Here is an 18792-nt window from a genome sequence, read left to right on the forward strand (position 1 = left end):
TAGCGGCCAACCTATCGTAGCCTTTGGAAAAATTTTTGGTCACCATGTGCGCTAGCTGCTCCCGGGAGGGTACTGAAAGTTTGGTGACGATCGGCGCAGCGGTTCTCGAGATATATCGAAAAAACTAAAGGGGGGGCAAAAAATTGCCCCCCCCCCCCCACCGCCTGGAAGGTTAATCCTATAGCGTGACGCGTTGTCGTTTTAGGGACATAGCACGCCGATTACGCTAATAACATCGTTATGACGCCTGTACCGTGGCAATCATGAAATACAGCAATCACAGGAGCGTGTCAATTCGTATTTATTGCCCGCCTACAATTTCATTCGGTGTTTTGCATGCTGCATTCTCGTGTAACTTCGGGACCGAGCTAGTACAGTTTTAACTGGCATTTGTCATTATTGTGCAATGCATTATATGTAATGTGTACTCTGTTGTGCACTGGTACGAAATGGTGAAATGAAACGCTACCTTTGGATGGCGTGTTTCTGTATATCCGAATCGAGTGTGTGTACAGTTTTGTTCATTCCGAAGGTTGAAGTATGTCACTCTGGTAAGATCGCTTGCTTGTCGCTGACTGACGACCGTCCCTCATTCCGGCAGACTCGCGAATCAAATACCAGATCACCGCCGGCAATTATGGGGCCGTGTTCGACATTGACCCAGACACCGGCACCGTCAAGGTCAAAAACAAACTCGACTACGAGAACGTGAGAAACGTACGTGGCACGCGGCAGCGGCCGCCGCTCGGGACCGGGCCGTGCGAACTGCACTGCGGTCGTTCTGGTGGGGGAAGGGTGTGGATCGTGATTCGGGGCCGCTCGGGAGGCGGTGTGTGGCTTGCTGACCGAGTGTGGGAGCTCTCCCTGACTGAGCAGTGGTGTCGGTTGGTCGGGTTACGGTGTGAAAGAGAAACGTCAGTCGTTATCTGCACCCTGTCCAGACGTAAGGACTGGGATTGCCGACTATATTGATGTAGGTATGGTTGTTTGAAACCAAGCAGCTAGCTCAGTTTTACAGCCTTACAATGCGTATCCTGGTAGCACGACCCCTTGGGGCGTGACCCGTGACCGCATAACCCCATGACCCTTGACCTCACGGCTCTTTGACTCATGATATCATGGATCTCCGTTCCGTGCTTAGTGACCTTTATCACGTCGGCTGCCGGAGGTTCTTAGAGGTGGCTCAGGAAATCCCGCAGATTTAACCTGAGCCAGCCAACACAATAACTCTATGAGCAGCGTCCTGCAATGTAACTGGCAGGGACAGTACCATTTACTTGTGGCCAGTGAACCGTGTGACATCTAACGGCAGCATGTCAAGTGACCCGAGTAGTAAATACATACATCGTACCTTTTACTCCGCTGTTCCACCGCTCTCATCGATCCCTCGCGGTGAATCTATTACCGCGGCGATCTGTCCCAGCCGAGCCGTCTTCCATGACCCCAGTTCCAGCGTGCGCCTGCCTAACCATCCCGTACCGTCTTCCCTGACCTCATCGTGCGCCTGCGGGCTGCTATCTGACCGCCCCGTGCTGTCTCGCGGTACTCCATCGTGCGCCCGCGGGCTGCTGTCTGACCTCCCCGTGCCGTCGCTCCGCGTCTCCACCGCGCACCTACCTGACCTCCCCGTGCCGTCCTCCGTGACCTGACCGCGCACCTACCTGACCTCGCCGTGCCGTCCTCCGTGACCTGACCGCGCACCTACCTGACCTCCCCGTGCCGTCCTCCGTGACCCTGCGCACCTGTCTGACCTCCCCGTGCCGTCCTCCGCGCCCCGGCAGTACTCCATCACCGTGACGGCGTCTGACGGCAAGTTCGAGGCCACCCAGACGGTGCTGATCGAGGTGATGAACGTTAACGATGTGGCGCCCGTGTTCGATCAGCCCGGCTACGAGCTGCAGCTGCGGGAGGGCTACATCTCGCCAGAGCCCATTATCAAGGTGAGCTGCAGAGCCGGCCAGCAGGCCAGGTTGGAGTTGTGTCGAGGTGTTGACTTCTCAACTTTACCTCATGGGTTTGTTTTGTTGGGTGAGAGTTGAGACCGTACTGCAGCGCTTTGTGGTTTGGGTTGTCGGGCTCAGACACTTTCGAGTCATTTATCGCTGCCTCTAATATAATCATTGCTTGCTTGACGATCGTGTTTATGACATATATTGCCCATAAGATGATGCATGTGTGCATAATTAGGCGTATTCTAGTATTTATTGGAATAAATAATAGTTAGCATATGAATTGTGCTTGCCTCTGTGGTGTTGAATAGTTAAATAAATTGGAACGTTATTGATCAGTATTGATGTATAGTGATGCCGATGTCTTTCAAGGATTTGTTTGAATTTGGTTTAGGTAATTGCTGTATCAAAAACCGCCACGTACTTAGAAATCAATAACTATGAATCACTCTGCTTTAATCACTTGTCAAAGCTTGGTTTCGTTTCGTTTCATTCTAATGGTTGATTATGTACAGCTCAAAAGTTCGAGGACGCCGTAGCACGCGCTTTTCATTGCGGTGCTGAATGAACTGCTCCCAAGAAGGATCGATTCATTTAGTTAAAGGCTGAGAGGGCGCGCCTGGGTTGCAAAATGTCAGAGCGGCACTATATCGTCTCCGTGCCATCCGGCTGGGTCCGTGTGGCAGCTGCGCCGTGCCCAGTAATACGTCCCCGTCTCCCTGCTGTCGTCGCCCCCCCCCCCCCCCTCCCCTCCCTCCCCCGCTGGCGAGTCGGCGTGTCACGCGGCTGTTGACGGCCCTCGGTAAACGGCCCGGTGTGTTCCCACTTCCGATGTGTTCCGGTGGGCGGCGTGCGGCCTTAATTAGCCGCCGAGGGCGCTGTAATGAGTCGCCCGGCTGAGTTACCGTCCACCGGCATGGCCAGGGTCCTACACTAGCCGTCAGTGGGCGCCGGATCTGTCCGAATATACCGGGAGTCTCTGCTGGAGCTGTTTGGCCACCAGTCCTGTGGAGAACCCTTGGACAGTGTCGAAGAAGAGAGACACACGAGTGTGTCCTTCCCTGATCGCTAGGCGTCCGGCCGAGTGTGTGACCCGTTGACCTCCACACACATACGTTTAGCAGGGAGTGGGATGTCCCATTGTGGCCTGAGCTGCGGCACGGGGTACTAATAAAACCGCCTCAAATGGCGCGGGCCACTCCGCCCTGGCCGTGTAGTGGGGTCTACCATCAATTGCGTCTGCTGGAGTCCATGTTGAATCAATCGGGGTACACACATTCACTCAGGAATGCAGGTGCGGGCAGTGTAACGCGCGGTCCTCACGCGTGACGCGTTGTGCGATATGGTGTGCCGCTGTCGGGCAACGCGGGCATACCAACCGCTGTGAATGTGTCGCGTCAAATGGCTGACGTCTTTAGTTAAATCGAGTTAAATCGGTGAACATGCCGATAAATCACAGCTATAAAGAACCTAACGTGTGCTATATCGCTCGAGCAGTCTGCGATTGAGTGTTAATCCATGCCGATCCAGTGCGGTCCTGGTGACGATGGGGCCGTTACAGTCGGCTGGTGTGGCCGCCGGGCCGGCGGCGGTCCACTTCTCCAGTTGGCGACTAATATTGTCCGCCGGGGAACGTACGAGCTCGAAAGCCGGCTCACTCGACGTTTACCGCCTGTCGCCGGCGCGATATACGCCCAACTTAGACCAGCACGGCCTCTGAAAACGAACCGAAACGAAGAACTCACGAAATGAAATCTGCGAAATGCAAGCCAAAGGTTTCGCCGTGTGGACGTGCCAGGCAACGCCACAGTTAACTACGCCCCTCTCCTTTTTTTGCTTTTACTGCAGGGTAGTTTTACCCCTCAACAACGAAATCGCTTCCCAAAGGATGACCCCATAATGACCTGTCGTGACCCGCCCGTTCCAGGTGACGGCGATCGACCCCGACCCGGTGGGCAGAGCGGCCATCGTCTACAAGCTCTCTGGGCCGGGAATCTACCCCAACCGGCCGGAGGATGACGTGTTCAGCATCAACAGTCGCGGCGAGGTGGTCGTCCTCAAGGTGCGTCCCGCCGGCGCTGTGAGGGAGGCTCGCTCTGGGACGGGTGTCGGCAGCCGGCTCAGAGCCACTGATTGATTCTGTGAGAGCGGTCAGCTGGCCACCGGCCGGCCGCCCACAGGCGACCACATTTGTAAAAGCATTCCGAAGGAAAACGCACATGACAAGCTGCGCTGTATAAAGGAGGTTGATAATGCACATTTGAATCTAGTTAGTATAGTTTTATTCTTGGCTCCTAGTGCAATTCTTATTGAATTGTCATATGCATCAGAGAGCGTGGCTCCATTTCATTTCATTTATTGTTAAACTGCAATGCAAGGATGGATTATCTCGTCCTACCTGTAAGAGCGTTTAACCTAAGGCTGTGTGTCTAACCTTTTATCTGCACGATGAAAGTCCGGGCTAATGGAACCGTCTGCTGTGCTAGGTCCGATCTCTTAGCATCAAATGGTGTACTGGAGACAGTATGTCACCCTGGCTGGGTGACTGTTGTCAAGATACGTGGTGGGGTTGCCAGGTATCAGGTGGTTTTCTAAGCACTCCTTGCTCACAGCCCATAGCCGAGTTACGGAGTCATATGGTCGATGTGGGCTACATGAGTGGTGTTCACGTGAGGTTCTGGCCCTATGAGAGGTTCTATCCCCTCGGGCGGCTCAATATGGGATCCGGCTAGATTGCTTGTTTAGATCGTATTTGTGGGTGGGATAGCGATTTGGGTGCTAGTTCGGGCGTGCTACACTGCCCGCGGTCGAGTGTTTCACAGCCGCTGAGATGAGTTTACTTACGACGGCCTCCAGACTGAAAGAGGGCGTGGAGGGCCGACTACCGAGAGCGATTCACTGGCTGGATGTTCCCTGAAGTCGTGTTGACTGAGCTGGGTTAGCTTTGTTCTGAGGGCGGCTCTCGGAATGGCTCGTCTGTGCCGATCTAGAGAGTACGTTGACACTGATCCTTTTTCCGGCGAGGCTTTACCACCGCCCCGGAACCCGCCCACTGACTGTCTGCTGCTCCAATCCAATATTACTTTTTTACTTAGAGCTCCAATAAGAAATGTCAATTGAATACCGAAGTTTGGTACCTACGCAAACGTCAAACTGATGTCTATTTGTCAGGCAGGTAATTGACGTTTTAAACCTAGATAGTTGGTATATTGCTGGTTTTATGCCTTTTTTGCTTCTAACTGCTGTATCTATTGAATATACTGGATTCGGCATTAGGTAATTTGCTTTGTTCTCTACATTTCTCAAATTAATCTTGGTTTTAAGTATCTTTCCGTGACCTTCGTTGGTACTTATGCATTGTTGTCGATGGTTTTATTTTAATTATTCGAATGCATAGAAATAGCACTATCTACTCTTTTCAATCCTCTACGATGTCTCCCACTCACTGTCCCTCTGTTCAACCCCTCTTCCCTCTCTCTCCATCGGTCAGTCCAGGCAGCACCGTAAACAGACGACCGGTGAATTACAGCTGGCTGGTGGTGAATTATAGATGGACGGCCGACGCGACCACTATACCGTCCGATCGGAGGAACGGCAGCGGGCCTGGGAAACCTCTCTAGGTACCCAGAGCGAGACAGAGGGAGAGAGAGGGAGGAGCGGAGAGAGGCGCGAGGCTGGTAGAGTGGTGTGGAATGGCCTTCGCTGTGAGAAAGATCACCGGGGAGGCACAGGCTGTTTCGTGGTAACGAGAAAAACGCGATGCAGCGTGAAGGGAATGGAGGCAGCGCGCGCCAGAAGAGCGGGCAGAGTGCGGTAGAAAAGCGGCAGAGTGAGCTCTGCGGGACAGAGAGCGTCGGTACACACGCATAGTGGTCGGCCGCGCGGGTCACTCCGGTGGCTGGCCAGGGACAAAGATGGACGGTCCCGGGAGATGGTGTGTGTCACTAGGGACGGCCGCTCCGGGAAAGGATGGGGTCCGTCCGCTCGCTCGATCGCGCCGAGTGCAATAGGCCTCACCGGCTGTCGATGGAGCCAATACGGAAGTGCTCTCTCAACCAGGATCGATTCTCGATTCGGAAACATGGTTAGCCTGTCACCGTCGCTCTTCTGTGCAAGAAGAAGTGGCTCGCCGTCTCCGGTCTATTGGATTTGCCGATATGTCGTATGGTTGTCTAGTGCTGCAGGGATAGCCGATGTTGACTGAGACCCGGCCCATGGCGGCGGAACGGGGAGGGCACCGCGGCACCGTGCCCCTATTTGATTTTGGCATTTTAACATTAGCGCTATGGGCGTTGCATGGAAAGAATGGGACCAAAAGTCGGCAGTGCCCCCCCCCCCCTTAATTGAAGGTGTTCCGCCGCTACTGACCCGGCCGGTCTCCACTCTTTTATATCAGGTTTGACTCACCTGTACTCCCGTTCACTTCACGTAACGAAGCCCAACTAATAGTAATAATTAATACTGGGACAAATAATTGACCTAACCTAACCCTCAACGTCTTACGTCTTACCTACAATCCTATTTCTTACCTTATGTACGAGTATCTCGGGTTTGGCCGGGAACCATGCCCTCAGGTATGATACGCTCCCCCACCCCGCCCCATCTGGCGCCATATTTCAGGCTCTGGACCGCGAGGCTCCCCCATACTGCCCCTGACTGACCTCTGGCGCCGTGTTTCAGGCCCTGGACCGGGACGAGGGCACCGGTGGCCGGGAAGTCTGGGACCTCTCCGTGCTCGCCTGGGATGATGACGGAAACGGTCTGGGCTCGTCGGTACCGTTTAAACTGACGCTCACCGATATCAACGACAATGCGCCTTACCTGATCCAGGTGAGTTGAGATCCGAGCCAATGTCTGACTGTGAGCCCTGCTGTGAGTCACTGTGAGTCACTGGACACTGTGAGTCACTGTGAGTCACGGTCCGACCGTGAGCCATGGTCCTGTGATAAGTCACAGTTAGATTATTAGTTACGGGCCAGTTTAGGCTGTCATCTAGGGGCTGATGAAATGTCCGCATACTTTTCCAGTTTCGGACTGACACTGGCAACACTACTATTCGATATTCACAATTTACCCCCGGAGTTTTATAGTCGAACTACCGGCGTATACAATCTTACACCCAAAGCTTACGATGAGTAGCTCTCGAAGATTGACGTGTCTGGTATTTGTTATTTAATAAACCCTTCATCGACGCTCTCACTTTTCAGTCACTGTTTGTCTCTATCGATCATCCTCAGAGGTGTTTATTTACTTCCGCGGCCCACTGTGACTTGACGCGCTGCCAATAACGACGTGTTCACTGCCGTCCGATGACTGTCGTTCACCGTGCGCACACCTGACGCGCTGCTAATAGCGACATGTTCAGTGCCGTCCGCTGACTGTTGTTCACCGTGCGCACACCTGACGCGCTGCCAATAGCGACGTGTTCAGTACCTCCCGCTGACTGTGTTCACCATCCGCAGAGTAACTCTACCCCGCCGGTAATCATGGAGAACAAGTCGCCCGAGGGCGTGGTCATCCCGGTGGAGGCGGAGGACTTTGACGATCAGACTCGGAACGGGCCGCCCTACTCGTTCCTCCTGGATCCGGCGGCTCCGGCCGAGCTGCGCCGACAGTTCTCCGTCACCACTGTCGGTACGTAATGGTGACGGTGGTGATGATGACTGGATGAATGGTGCTGAGGGTGGTGGCAGTGACTTGCAGAAACCGGGAAGCTCACACATTGCTACACGAGAGGGGTATTGGTCAGTTATGAATCTAAGATGCATAGCTAACTTATGGTACCCCACATGGACACTTCTACGCCTTGTGAAGGCTTCCCCCTCTACATATATGAGCCTTATAAGGCTCATATAAGCTCGTGCTATAACACGAGCGGCCCGTCGCTTCCATCGTATACCCATCCGCCAGCTGAGGCGATTTCCGACCCTGTCCGAATCTAACCGACCAGACAGTTACCCTGGTACGGCCGCCAGGTGTGACGTAGTCGCGCGAATTATGCACGAGACGAATGAGCGCATGGGCTGGCTCAGACGCGAGCTGAATGATTGAGCCCGCCACACCCGACCGACCGCTCGTGGCTCGTGGCTCGGCAGATTGGGGGGCTTTGTGGTGCGGTTCGATTGGTAGACTTAAGTGTGGAGATACAGTGGTGTGAGGTTTTGATTCATGATTATGAAGGAACTTGTGGTAGGGGAGAGTGGTGCAGGAGGCCCCCCCTTAAGCTCAGTTACTATTTTTAGACAACTGATAATATTTAAGCGCTAACGTGTGCATGCGCTGTGAGCTTGCATCATTTTCCCATACATATTTGCATTCAAAATGAATCTAGGGGGTACACAAACCGTAAACTTTAACATTTTGGAAAAAGTTGCAAAAGGGCCTCTTACACTATGGGTATGGTAAGACGCCCCCCCCCCCCCCTCGGGCGTTTTAAAAGTCAAGTCGACTTGTAAAAGACGCTTTGCGAACACAGCTGCAAGGCCTTTTATTTCGAAAAGCTAAGCAAATACGGTGTTATCGAAACCAATAACACTTCAAAGCGCTCGAACAATGCGAAAACTAGCACAACCAAACGCTGATGACCAACGAAAATTGTACCTATAACCTCTAAGAAAAGAAACAGAAAAAAGAAACAAAAACAAACTCCTTGAAAAAAGAATGCCACGCCTGCCGCAGGTGCAGGCGTTTTAGCATCGGGGGCGTTTTTTATCGGGGGGCGTTTTATCATCCTCGAAGGGAGGGCCTCTTAAAAAAATACAGTGTTTTAACGTCCACAATATTTATGGTTTATGAGACATTTGCAGCGCACCAGAACATGGTCTATTCTGAAGCTAACATGTGACAATTTCGATGAGAAAAGATTGCATTTGATAGCCATTGTTTTTTCAGATATATAAGGGCGATAAAGATGCATATATCTAGCAAGTAAAGGGGCAAAAACAGAAACAGGCTTACCAAAAGTCGCTGCGACGCACCTGATACCTCAGGTTTCGTGAGTTGTTGTTTCAAGAGGGCTTCTGCTTTACAAGAACATTAAAAAATAAATAACATTATTGGTTTGGTAAAAAAAGCGATGGGGCCTCTTACCGACCCTGGGCGTCTTACACGGATCTCCCCTACTTGGTGATTTGTGGTGTTTTGCGGCTATGGCAACGGGAGAAGTCCGTTGGTCTCGTTTAATTTGTAAACCACGATGGTGTTGGTGGTTGGAGATAGTTCAAAATTAAAAAGCTTTGCCGGTCTTGGATGGATTATCTACCAGCTGCAACATCGCATCGCATTTAGCACTGGCCACCGACCATAGCTTAGTTGCATGTTCGGCAAGTTCTCAATCACACTGTCTTACATTGGCCCCCACCCGCTCTGTCACCAGCGAACCGTGCCGAGATTCGTCCTCTGGTGAAGTTCGACCGAGAGAAGCAGAAGCAGTACGCCATCCCCGTGGTGGTGAGCGACAACGAGCTGGCCGACCCGCGCGCCCTGACCGGCACCAGCCTCTTCACGGTCATCATCGGCGACGAGAACGACAACGACATGAGGCCCGGCTCGAGCGCCATCCAGGTCTTCAACTTCGAGGTGGGTGGCGGATCTGTGAGGTGGTATTTGACAGGGGTAGGAGGGTGGACTCGGGTGAGCCTTGGCAGACTGAGAAGATCGGGGTACAGGCACTGGCTGGCTTCTGGTGGCGGTTGCTGATGGGACATTGGTTGGATAGCCTGCACTAATGCATTAATATGATTGATAAAGGTTGATTTGGATTTACTTGGCTTGAAAATCCCGATGACACTGGACGCCTGTGGACTGTGGAGTGCGACATGTAACCTCTAACCTCTCACCAGTGACCTATGACCCGTGACTTGTGACCCGCTAGCCGTGACCTTTGACCCATGACCTGTAATCTGTGACCTTTGATCCGTGACCTGTGATCCGTGACCTGTGATCCGCGACCTGTGATCCGTGACCTGTGATCCGCGACCTGTGATCCGTGACCTGTGATCCGTGACCTGTGATCCATGACCTATGACCCGTGATCTGACCTAAGCCCGTGTGCCAGGCTGAGCCGGGAGCGGCGCTTGTGCGCCAGGCCACCGACCCGCAGTGGCTGACTGCTGAGTATGTGACCGGCAATGCCTATAATCGGCGGCAAGTGGGTACCGCCCCCGCCCCCACCCCCGCCCGCACTGGCACCCGCCCCCTCCCGTCTGACTCCCTCACAGACCGGCACCAGCGCGCACCAGCCGGCCGGCCCGCGCCGTGTGCTTGTTTTCAGCACAGCCCCGCTCCGCGGTGACCGACCCGTCCCACCAGGCGCTCTGCTGAGCCCCCACAGCTGGCGGCTCCTCTGCATGGATCGCTCCTGATTTGGGACGTGGATTCCGGTTCAGTTCGCGTGAATTGCTACTGATTTAATCGCGATTATTGCGTTAATTAAGCACGCTCAGTTGGCTTATTTCCCGTTCGCCGCGGGGCGTGGGGTTGGAAATAAGTGAGCGGAAAGAAAACTATCACCCATTACCCATTTAGGTTATTTTTGGTGCGCTTCCGCAAATATATTTCAACGCCTTTTTATACATATGAGTTCGATCATTCCATGTAGTAGATACCTATCTATGCCGCTCACTCATTTTGTTCTCTTTTACAGCTTTGTAGGTTATCTTTTATTGTTATCTTATTTGATATAACTTTAAGACATGATGACGATTTCGCAATTTTATTTACAGATTGTTGCTTTCTTTGCACATTCTGAACATTTAAATGGTCACATGCGTGACTTTATTGAACCGCATGATCATACACGTCACCGTAAATTAAAGTCTGTTTGCTGCTAAGCTGAAACTTAGTTCGCCTTTTCTGTTTCCCTCTGCAAATGCTCCCGATCAACTGTTAATTTATATGTTACAGCTGACTTGTTTTCTGTCAAGCGTTGAATGAGAATGACTGGATCTGCCGGCTAGCAGTTCATAGTTGCAGCGGTATTTCGTCACTTTGTGGAAGTAATAAACATCTTTGCGCTGAATAATCGACATAACAAAGAGTTACGTGTCAGAAATATACTTTTTAACGGCTTGTGAAAGTGTGTAAAACAGACGCCTATTTTTATCCCTGCGCACTAAGCCTCAAGTGCTAGCGTAATCGACACCCCATAGTCCGCACTGGCTCCCGGATATAATCTTTTGTCCCTAGCCCTCTACCCTGCTCAGCCGAGATCGTGTGACTCCTCACGCGGCCTGCCGAGCCCGGAGCTCCACTGACGAATGCTTTCACCGTGTGCGCCTCTGACCGATCATGGCCCTCTTCTCTCCCTCAGGGTAAGATGCCCGACACGGTGGTGGGCCGGGTGTACGTGGACGACCCGGACGACTGGGATCTGCCCGACAAGACATTCTCGTGGCTGGCTGGCCAGGAGTACCGCCACTTTGAGCTGGACAGAGACACGGGAAACATCACCATGCGCTACGGCACGCCCAACGGCAGCTACCCACTCCAGTTCCAGGTACGTGCACTTTATTCTTAAAGCCGTCGCAGCCATCTGTGACGTCAAGGCGGCCATGGGACTTGTGCCACCCTGAACTCATCTGAACTTTGTCCGAGCGTGATCAAACAGACTCATTACTTGGCCGGTCGCCGGTTCGGCGGTCTTTACATCGCCTGGCTCCGGTAATTACAAGTTCTTTAAACTCCCCGCTGTCCAGTGACGTAGTGTCCCTCTCAACTCCTGTCCAACTTCTGCGCCGGCTTAAATTACCTCGAGACGTTTCATTCCGCGCGTCGCCCGGCTACTTGCCCAATGACTCTGACGTTAATCCCGCCGCGCTGTCCAGATACCGCGGACCCGCTGACCCCGCCGTGACGTCTCGTCCCTCCCGCCCCGTCACACACCGTCACATCACGTGTCCTCAGGTGTACGACAAGAAGTTCCAGTCGACCGTGACGGCGGATGTGACTGTGACGGTACGACTGCTGCCGCGGGAGGCCGTTACGCAGTCGGGATCACTGCGCTTCGCCGGCGTCTCTGCCGAGAGGTTCATCACAGACCCGGACAAAAATGTGAGTGGGCTGACTTCGTACCAATTATGTAAAAGGCAGATGTGAGAATACATAGCGGAGGGATCAGTCAGCGAATGACATTCAATATTCGTTTGCGTCGTTTTTCTGTTGTCGACTAGGAGCTTGTGCGATGATGGTGAGGCATCATCATCATCATCATCGCACAAGCTCCTAGTCGACATCCAGGTGAGGCATCCAGTCCCCACTGATCTCGATTCGCGGGCATCGTTCGATGTAATCTTTTCCGTAGAAATCGTACAATCATCTTCTTTGATCGGATTGCCAGTTCCATTTCACTTGGGTCTGTTCTTGCTATGCGTGTACCTAATCTATAATACAAGTCTCCATAACTAGACGCTTAGCTCATAATTGACCCTGCTTATCAGAAGTGGAAATCCCCTGCGTTTCTTCTCCTCTTATCGCAGAATGATCATGTTTGATGAGCTCTTACGAACCACTGACCTCTCACCCGCCCTCCGGCAGACGCCGTCCATGTACCGGCGTCTGATTGCCGAGCTGGCCCGCCTGTTCAGCACCGCTCCAGAGAACGTCGACCTGTTCGGGGTACAGGACAACGGCGCGGGAGGCGTGGACGTGCGGTACGCCGCCCACGGCTCGCCCTACTACCGCGCAGAGAGGATGGACGGCATCGTGTCGCAGAACAAAAAACAGGTGGGTGAGGGGTAGGGGAGAGGTGGAGCGAGAGGGAGAGGGAGAGGGAGAGAGAGAGGGAGAGGGAGAGAGAGAGAGAGAGAGGGAGAGAGAGAGAGAGAGAGAGAGAGAGAGAGAGAGAGAGAGAGAGAGAGAGAGAGAGAGAGAGAGAGAGAGAGAGAGAGAGAGAGAGAGAGAGAGCGAGAGCGAGAGAGGGGGAGGTGGCTAGTATGATGGGAAGAGAGGAGAGTACAGTGATAAGAAGAACAAAGATGGAAAATCAAAGCTGTTAATGGCTTTCTACTAACAGTTGGTGGCAAGTCATTGCGCACTGCGCAGTATAAGCCTCTCCAGTGGCTCATTTCCACGACGTTCCGCTGTGTGTCGTTACGTCGGACGGGGGTAACGACAGTCGATGACGGTGCCGACGTTGCCCTGATGACACTGCCGAATGCCGATGTTATCCCGCTGACACTGCCGATGTTGTCCCGATGACACCGCCGATGATGTCCCGCCAGCTGGAGGAGATGCTGAAGGTGGAGATCGACCAGGTCGGCATCGACGACTGCCTCTTCGAGTCCACCTGCCGGGGCAGCTGCCACTCACACCTCAAGATCTTCGACAACGAGGTGTACCGTGTGCAGACCAACACCTCCAGTATTATCGGTAGGTGCCAGCGCGCTAAATTCGCCGGACATTATCAGTGGGCTCTCATAAATCACCCGACCGTGACACGACATCGACTGGAATCACGGCAGCCGGTGTCGATCGCCCGTAACTCTAACGGTTACCCAGAAGGCGATATGTGTCGGTGATTGCGCTAAAGCACGGTTTATGTCGTTTATGCCGCGATGGCTTCTGGGTAACGAGTCGGTGGCGAGTCTGTCTGAATTGGGGCACGTGTGGGCTGGAGTAGGGGCCACATAGGGCGGGGGGTTATTATTCACTGACGGAGCTGCCGTACTCTGGGCTCAATATCCACGCTGTGACAGTCGGCGTCCAATAACGCCTTCCTTCGGCTAGGAGAGGGATGGGGCTCCTAGACTGAATATATCTTATCTCAGAGCAGTGAAAGGATGCCCAAACGGCTTCATTGCAAGATGCTCTGAACTTCTGAAGACGGAAGGCGAAACAGATCAATGACATGTTACAGATGATTTTTAGGAAGTGACTTGAGAAGGGGATGAATGAAATAAAATAGAATAGAGCGCTGTGCCTACGTTCCTAGGAGTCCGGACCCAGCCGCAGTATTATTGTGGTCAGTGACTGTGTGTGACTGTGACTGCCACTGTGTACTGTCTCCACAGGACTGCGGTCCCAGCTACAGTACACCTGTGGTCAGTAACTGTGACTGCGACTGTGCGCCTAGGAGTCCGGACCGAGCTGTAGGACACCTGTACTCTGTGACTGTGACTGACTGTGACCGTGACTGTCCCCACAGGAGTCCGGACCCAACTGCAGTACACCTGTGGTCAGTGCGAGCCACCGATGCCACGGGAGGTCTGCCTCAACGACGGCAGATGGGACGAAACTCAAAACAAGTAGGTCAATCACTGGCGCTGCCATGCGTACTTCAAACATCGAGGGCACTCATGGTTTATCGATTAGAATGTGTGCTTATTTGTATTTGTAAATAAACCGCGTTATTTGTTTATTGGTACATGCAAGGGCGGCTTCTAAGACCTCCGCTGTGTCTCGTAGGTGTGAGTGTCCAGAGGGCTACCCCGGCCCCAACTGCGAGGGGCTCACCATTCACTTTGAGGGAACCGGATACGCCTGGTTCCCGCGGCTGACGGCCTGCAACGCCTCCCACCTGGGCTTTGACCTCACCACCAGCACCGACGAGGGTCTGATCCTCTACAACGGACCGCTTCTGGAGCCCACCGGCAACGTGCACGGTGAGGAATGGATAGAATTCGCTGGGAAAGGGAATCGCGCCGCGCAGGGTATCGTCATGTATATTCAACTAATAAGCCGAGGTACACGATGAACTGGGTTTCGTATGCTTTGATACCAAGGGACACGAGTTTCTAGCAACTCTGAACGAGCGGGCTGCTCACTTTTTACTGCAGACTTGTGCCGGGACCAAAAATCAAGATCCAGGATCCTCAAGGTCCCACGGCAAATTCAATTTTTAGAATCCAAGGTTTCCAAGGTCCAACGGCAAATTCAATTTCTAGAATCCAAGGTTTCCAAGGTCCCACGGCAAATTCAATTTCTAGAATCAAGGTTTCCAAGGTCCCACGGCAAATTCAATTTCTAGAATCCAAGGTTTCCAAGGTCCCACGGCAAATTCAATTTCTAGAATCCAAGGTTTCCAAGGTCCCATAGCAAGTATACTTTGCAGGGTCCACAGTCCCCAAGGTCCCACGACAAGAATGCATTGCAGGATCAACAGTCCCCAAGGTCCCACGACAAGAATGCATTGCAGGATCCACAGTCCCTAGGGTCCCACGACAAGTGTGAATTTCAGGATCCACAGTCCCCAAGGTCCCATGACAAGTACACACTTCAGAGTTCAGGGTCCACAGTCCTCAAGGTCCCACGGCAAGAATACATCTCAGGATCCAAAGTATTCAGGGTCCCACAACAAGAACTTAAACAAACTAACATTCTGATGAGCAGACTTACTTCTAAATATTCTGCCAATGGATGCCCAGCAACATTTAACCCTAGAACGCCTAGGGGGGGGGGGTTGTATCAACCCCCCCCTGAGGTTTTTTCGAAGTGCACGCTAAACGGCTTGTCGTAGCGGGCTGAAATTTTCAATACCCTCTGGGGCAACCTTTGCGCATCTTTTGCCGAAAAAAAATTGATCGGGTCATGTCAGGTCACGGAGTTATGACGTCATAAGAGGTACAGCCTCCGGCCGGATTTTCACAAACTGAGTGCCAACGCCCGAGGTTTCCTGCCGGTGGTACGGACATCGGTTGATGGATCGTGATGAAACTTCCCATGCATGTTGGGGCAAGTATTGGCTATCATATGGTATAAGAAATTTGACCGGGTCAGGTCAGGTCACGGAGCTATGACGTCACAAGAGGAACAGCGTCCGGTACTATTTTTGAAAAGCGCCCGAACCACTATTTTGCTAATTCTTGTCACCTCAATGGGAATATGCAGCAATATTAGCTTCTAAAGGGAGCAAATGGACCTCCCAAATCCAAAAATACAATCAGATTTCACAAATTTAAATTATGATTTTTCGAATTTCTGCCGCCGACTGTGACCTTGCCGACTTCCGGCGCTCCCAACGCGCCATTTTTAGAGCTAGGGAAACGAAATACATACCAAACGATAGAGAATTGATCAAGGAACACGATAGTGAAGGTTTCAAGTCGATATCTCCCACCGTTTTGCCGCAATCGCCGCCGAAAGTTGAAAAAAGTCTATTTTTCCGAAAATTTGACCTTTGACCGGTCAAAAGTAGGTCAAATGTTGACCTAGGACCAAAAAATATACCACCAATCGCGAGATCTCGTTGAGAGCAATCCGTTGGTTTTTTCCGCTAAGCTCTACGACCTTCCGTTTCGAAACGCCAGGGGGGGGGTCGTAACAACCCCCCCCCCCCTGGTCGTTCGTGTTATGAGAAATGGCCTGGTCGTGCGAGGGTTAAAGGGGCAGAACCTATGCAAACCTGTGGACTGTGGTGGTTTTATCGTTAACCAACATAGGTAGGGGGAGCTTCAACACAAGTTAAAAATGAATCATAATATCAATCTCTCCTTCTTTAACCTGACAAATTCGTAAAAAATGTAGGTAGGTAATAGGTACCTTGCAATTTGTATTGTCATGTCCCTTTCAATTCAATCTTACCTTATCAGTAGAAATGTAGGATAGCACCTTACAGTTATTGAAGACAGACATTCAAGTATTCTTTCAGGCAATATAAAAAAAAAAAACAGAAATAAAACCTATAGGCTTCATAGAAATGGAAAAGTTGAATTGGATAGGTATATGCTTTCGATTTTCTGCACATTCAGTTACATAATACCTAGGATAAAAAGTAAAATATGTTCTAAGTCTTGTTTGCGCGAGCGCTCACAGAAAAACTGATCGACTAAGCCAATAGAATTAGAGTATCAGCGAGCGCAAACCTTACTTACTGTTCATTCACATTAGATTGAAGGCTCTGAACAAAATTCCATCTGACAATTTTTTCGTCAGCCTGTTATTCGTCGGCAGATATTCGTCTGACTTTTTCGTCTTGCATTTTTTCGTCTGTTCGAATTAATTTGGTGCATTTTTCGTCTGAGTATTTTTCTGTCCGGCATTTTATCGTCTGGACGAGGCGGAAAATGTTCTTATGAAAATAATGCGCGGACTTACAAATGCACAGACGAACAAATGCATAGACGAAAGTCTGCGGACGAAAATCTGCAGACGAAAAATTGTCCGACGAAAACCTGCTAAACGAAAAAGTTGAACTGTCATGGAATGATTGCTTATATTGCTCCAAATGGTGATTTGATGAATTGCAAAACAAATAAGTTTGACACTTACTTGGTCAGTGGGTAGCTTCCAAGTAGCTTCAAGCCCGGCATATCACAACCCAGAAAATATGTGAGGTGAGATTAGAAAAGAACTTTCCAAACCACCACTGTCCACTGTTTGACAGTTTCATAATCCATAACATTGATAATGTAAAAAGCTACCAGGTCTCTTGTTCCAGTTCTGCCTCACAACCATGGCAATGATTTTGCTCTATATATGTCTACACAGTCTGGTTCGTTTTCTCTTCGTGTAGCTATCTAGCCCCTTGCAGCTGGTCGCTCAACCATAGATATTTATGGACGCCATTTAATTGCGTCCCAGAAAAGCTATTTCTGGCACCTAAAAGCTGACTCGCCCCAAAATTGGTCCTCAGCACCTATTTGGTGGATACCAGCACCAATCATGGAAAATGACCTTAATTAGCTGTTTCTGGCACCTATTCATCGGTACGCCTTACTCTTTTTTCTGAATCTGGCACCTAAATGCTGAGCGTAGCACCAATCTAGTAGAAAAATGAACTACTGGCTGGTAGAATCATGTTGTTCTGGTATAATGACCCCTGGAGTCTAGCCTAAAGGTTGCCAGTGCAGCTACACTCTAAGACAGCCCCGTAGTGATCTCAGCATTGTATATGACGTTTTAAGTAAGCAAATAATATTGATTTGTTTGAAAAAAACAATGTCATTTAAATATTTAAAAGTATTTATTTGTAATGCTTAAAGGGAAACATTTTTGTGAGTAATTGTCTCCATTTTGACCATTAAAACGGGTATTGTATTTTTTTGACGTCATCAAATAGCTCCAAAAAAGAAATGTAATGTTTTCATTCCGTTCAAGGCCGCTGAAGAAACGCGGGATCTTGCGTGGGACATTATCCGTTGTTTGCCGCGCAGAGTTGTGCCGTGGTTGTGCCTTTTTCATCCGTTTCTTACTTATGTCATATGTGTGCATGAAGCTTTGATTTTGTTTTTGGTTATTGTGTGGCCGGTCAGTCAAACGCCCCTGTAGAAACCGGATGCTGCGTTTGATCGAGATGGAGTCAGACGATGATTGCAGAAAGCTAATAATATTGAAAAGAGGGCCGGTTGCGTGGCATGTCTGTTCAGAGTTGAGATTTTGCTTTACTCCAGTTTATGACCTGAGAGCCTGGCTGGAAGTGACGGATCCAAACTTTTCACGTTAAAATGGCTGAGGGTGCAATAATCTCGAGTCTCTACATAGCGGGCTGGTATAGGAGCGTCTTGCTATGCTGCACCATAGCTGGCTAGTGATTCTCTTTTGGCTAGAAATGGCATTAACCATTATCTCCACTGGCGAAAATGTCACTAGACACCACCGAATGCAACGTTCATGTTGTTAGGATACATAAAATCAGGAAGATTACGCGAATTTGGTAGGCAAACGTGGAATAAAATAGGTGCTGGATGTTTTGGTTTTGGTGCTGAATCAGCAAACAGCAAATACGGAGTTCAACTAGACGATCTGGCAACTTTAGGCTGTGTGGAAGCAATTAGGTGCCAGATTCAGATATTAGAGTCGAATAAGCATTTTGGGGCTGATCAGCAATTAGGTGCCAGAAACAGCTTTTTAGGGACCAGAAACAAATATTCCCCGATTTTTATTGAAGTGCTTACAGACAAAACCTAGT

At 50.9% G+C, this 18792-nt stretch overlaps 1 protein-coding gene across 2 annotated transcripts in view; it reads left to right on the plus strand.

Moving 5' to 3' along the window:
• The window catches only part of LOC122389151 (neural-cadherin-like), a 145772-nt gene that overhangs the window by 116556 nt on the left and 10424 nt on the right, over positions 1-18792 (plus strand). For both annotated transcript variants that reach the window (XM_043380884.1, XM_043380885.1), the window contains 12 exons: positions 602-717; positions 1782-1940; positions 3877-4011; positions 6630-6779; positions 7412-7583; positions 9325-9527; positions 11260-11445; positions 11853-11999; positions 12483-12671; positions 13169-13316; positions 14092-14191; positions 14352-14548. In XM_043380884.1, coding sequence (XP_043236819.1) covers positions 602-717; positions 1782-1940; positions 3877-4011; positions 6630-6779; positions 7412-7583; positions 9325-9527; positions 11260-11445; positions 11853-11999; positions 12483-12671; positions 13169-13316; positions 14092-14191; positions 14352-14548 — 1902 coding nt within the window. The remainder of the gene's footprint in view (positions 1-601; positions 718-1781; positions 1941-3876; positions 4012-6629; positions 6780-7411; positions 7584-9324; positions 9528-11259; positions 11446-11852; positions 12000-12482; positions 12672-13168; positions 13317-14091; positions 14192-14351; positions 14549-18792) is intronic.

The sequence above is a fragment of the Amphibalanus amphitrite genome, unplaced genomic scaffold (assembly GCF_019059575.1).
Source record: "Amphibalanus amphitrite isolate SeventyFive unplaced genomic scaffold, NRLGWU_Aamphi_draft 000345F_arrow, whole genome shotgun sequence".
Classification (NCBI taxonomy): Eukaryota; Metazoa; Arthropoda; class Thecostraca; order Balanomorpha; family Balanidae; genus Amphibalanus; species Amphibalanus amphitrite.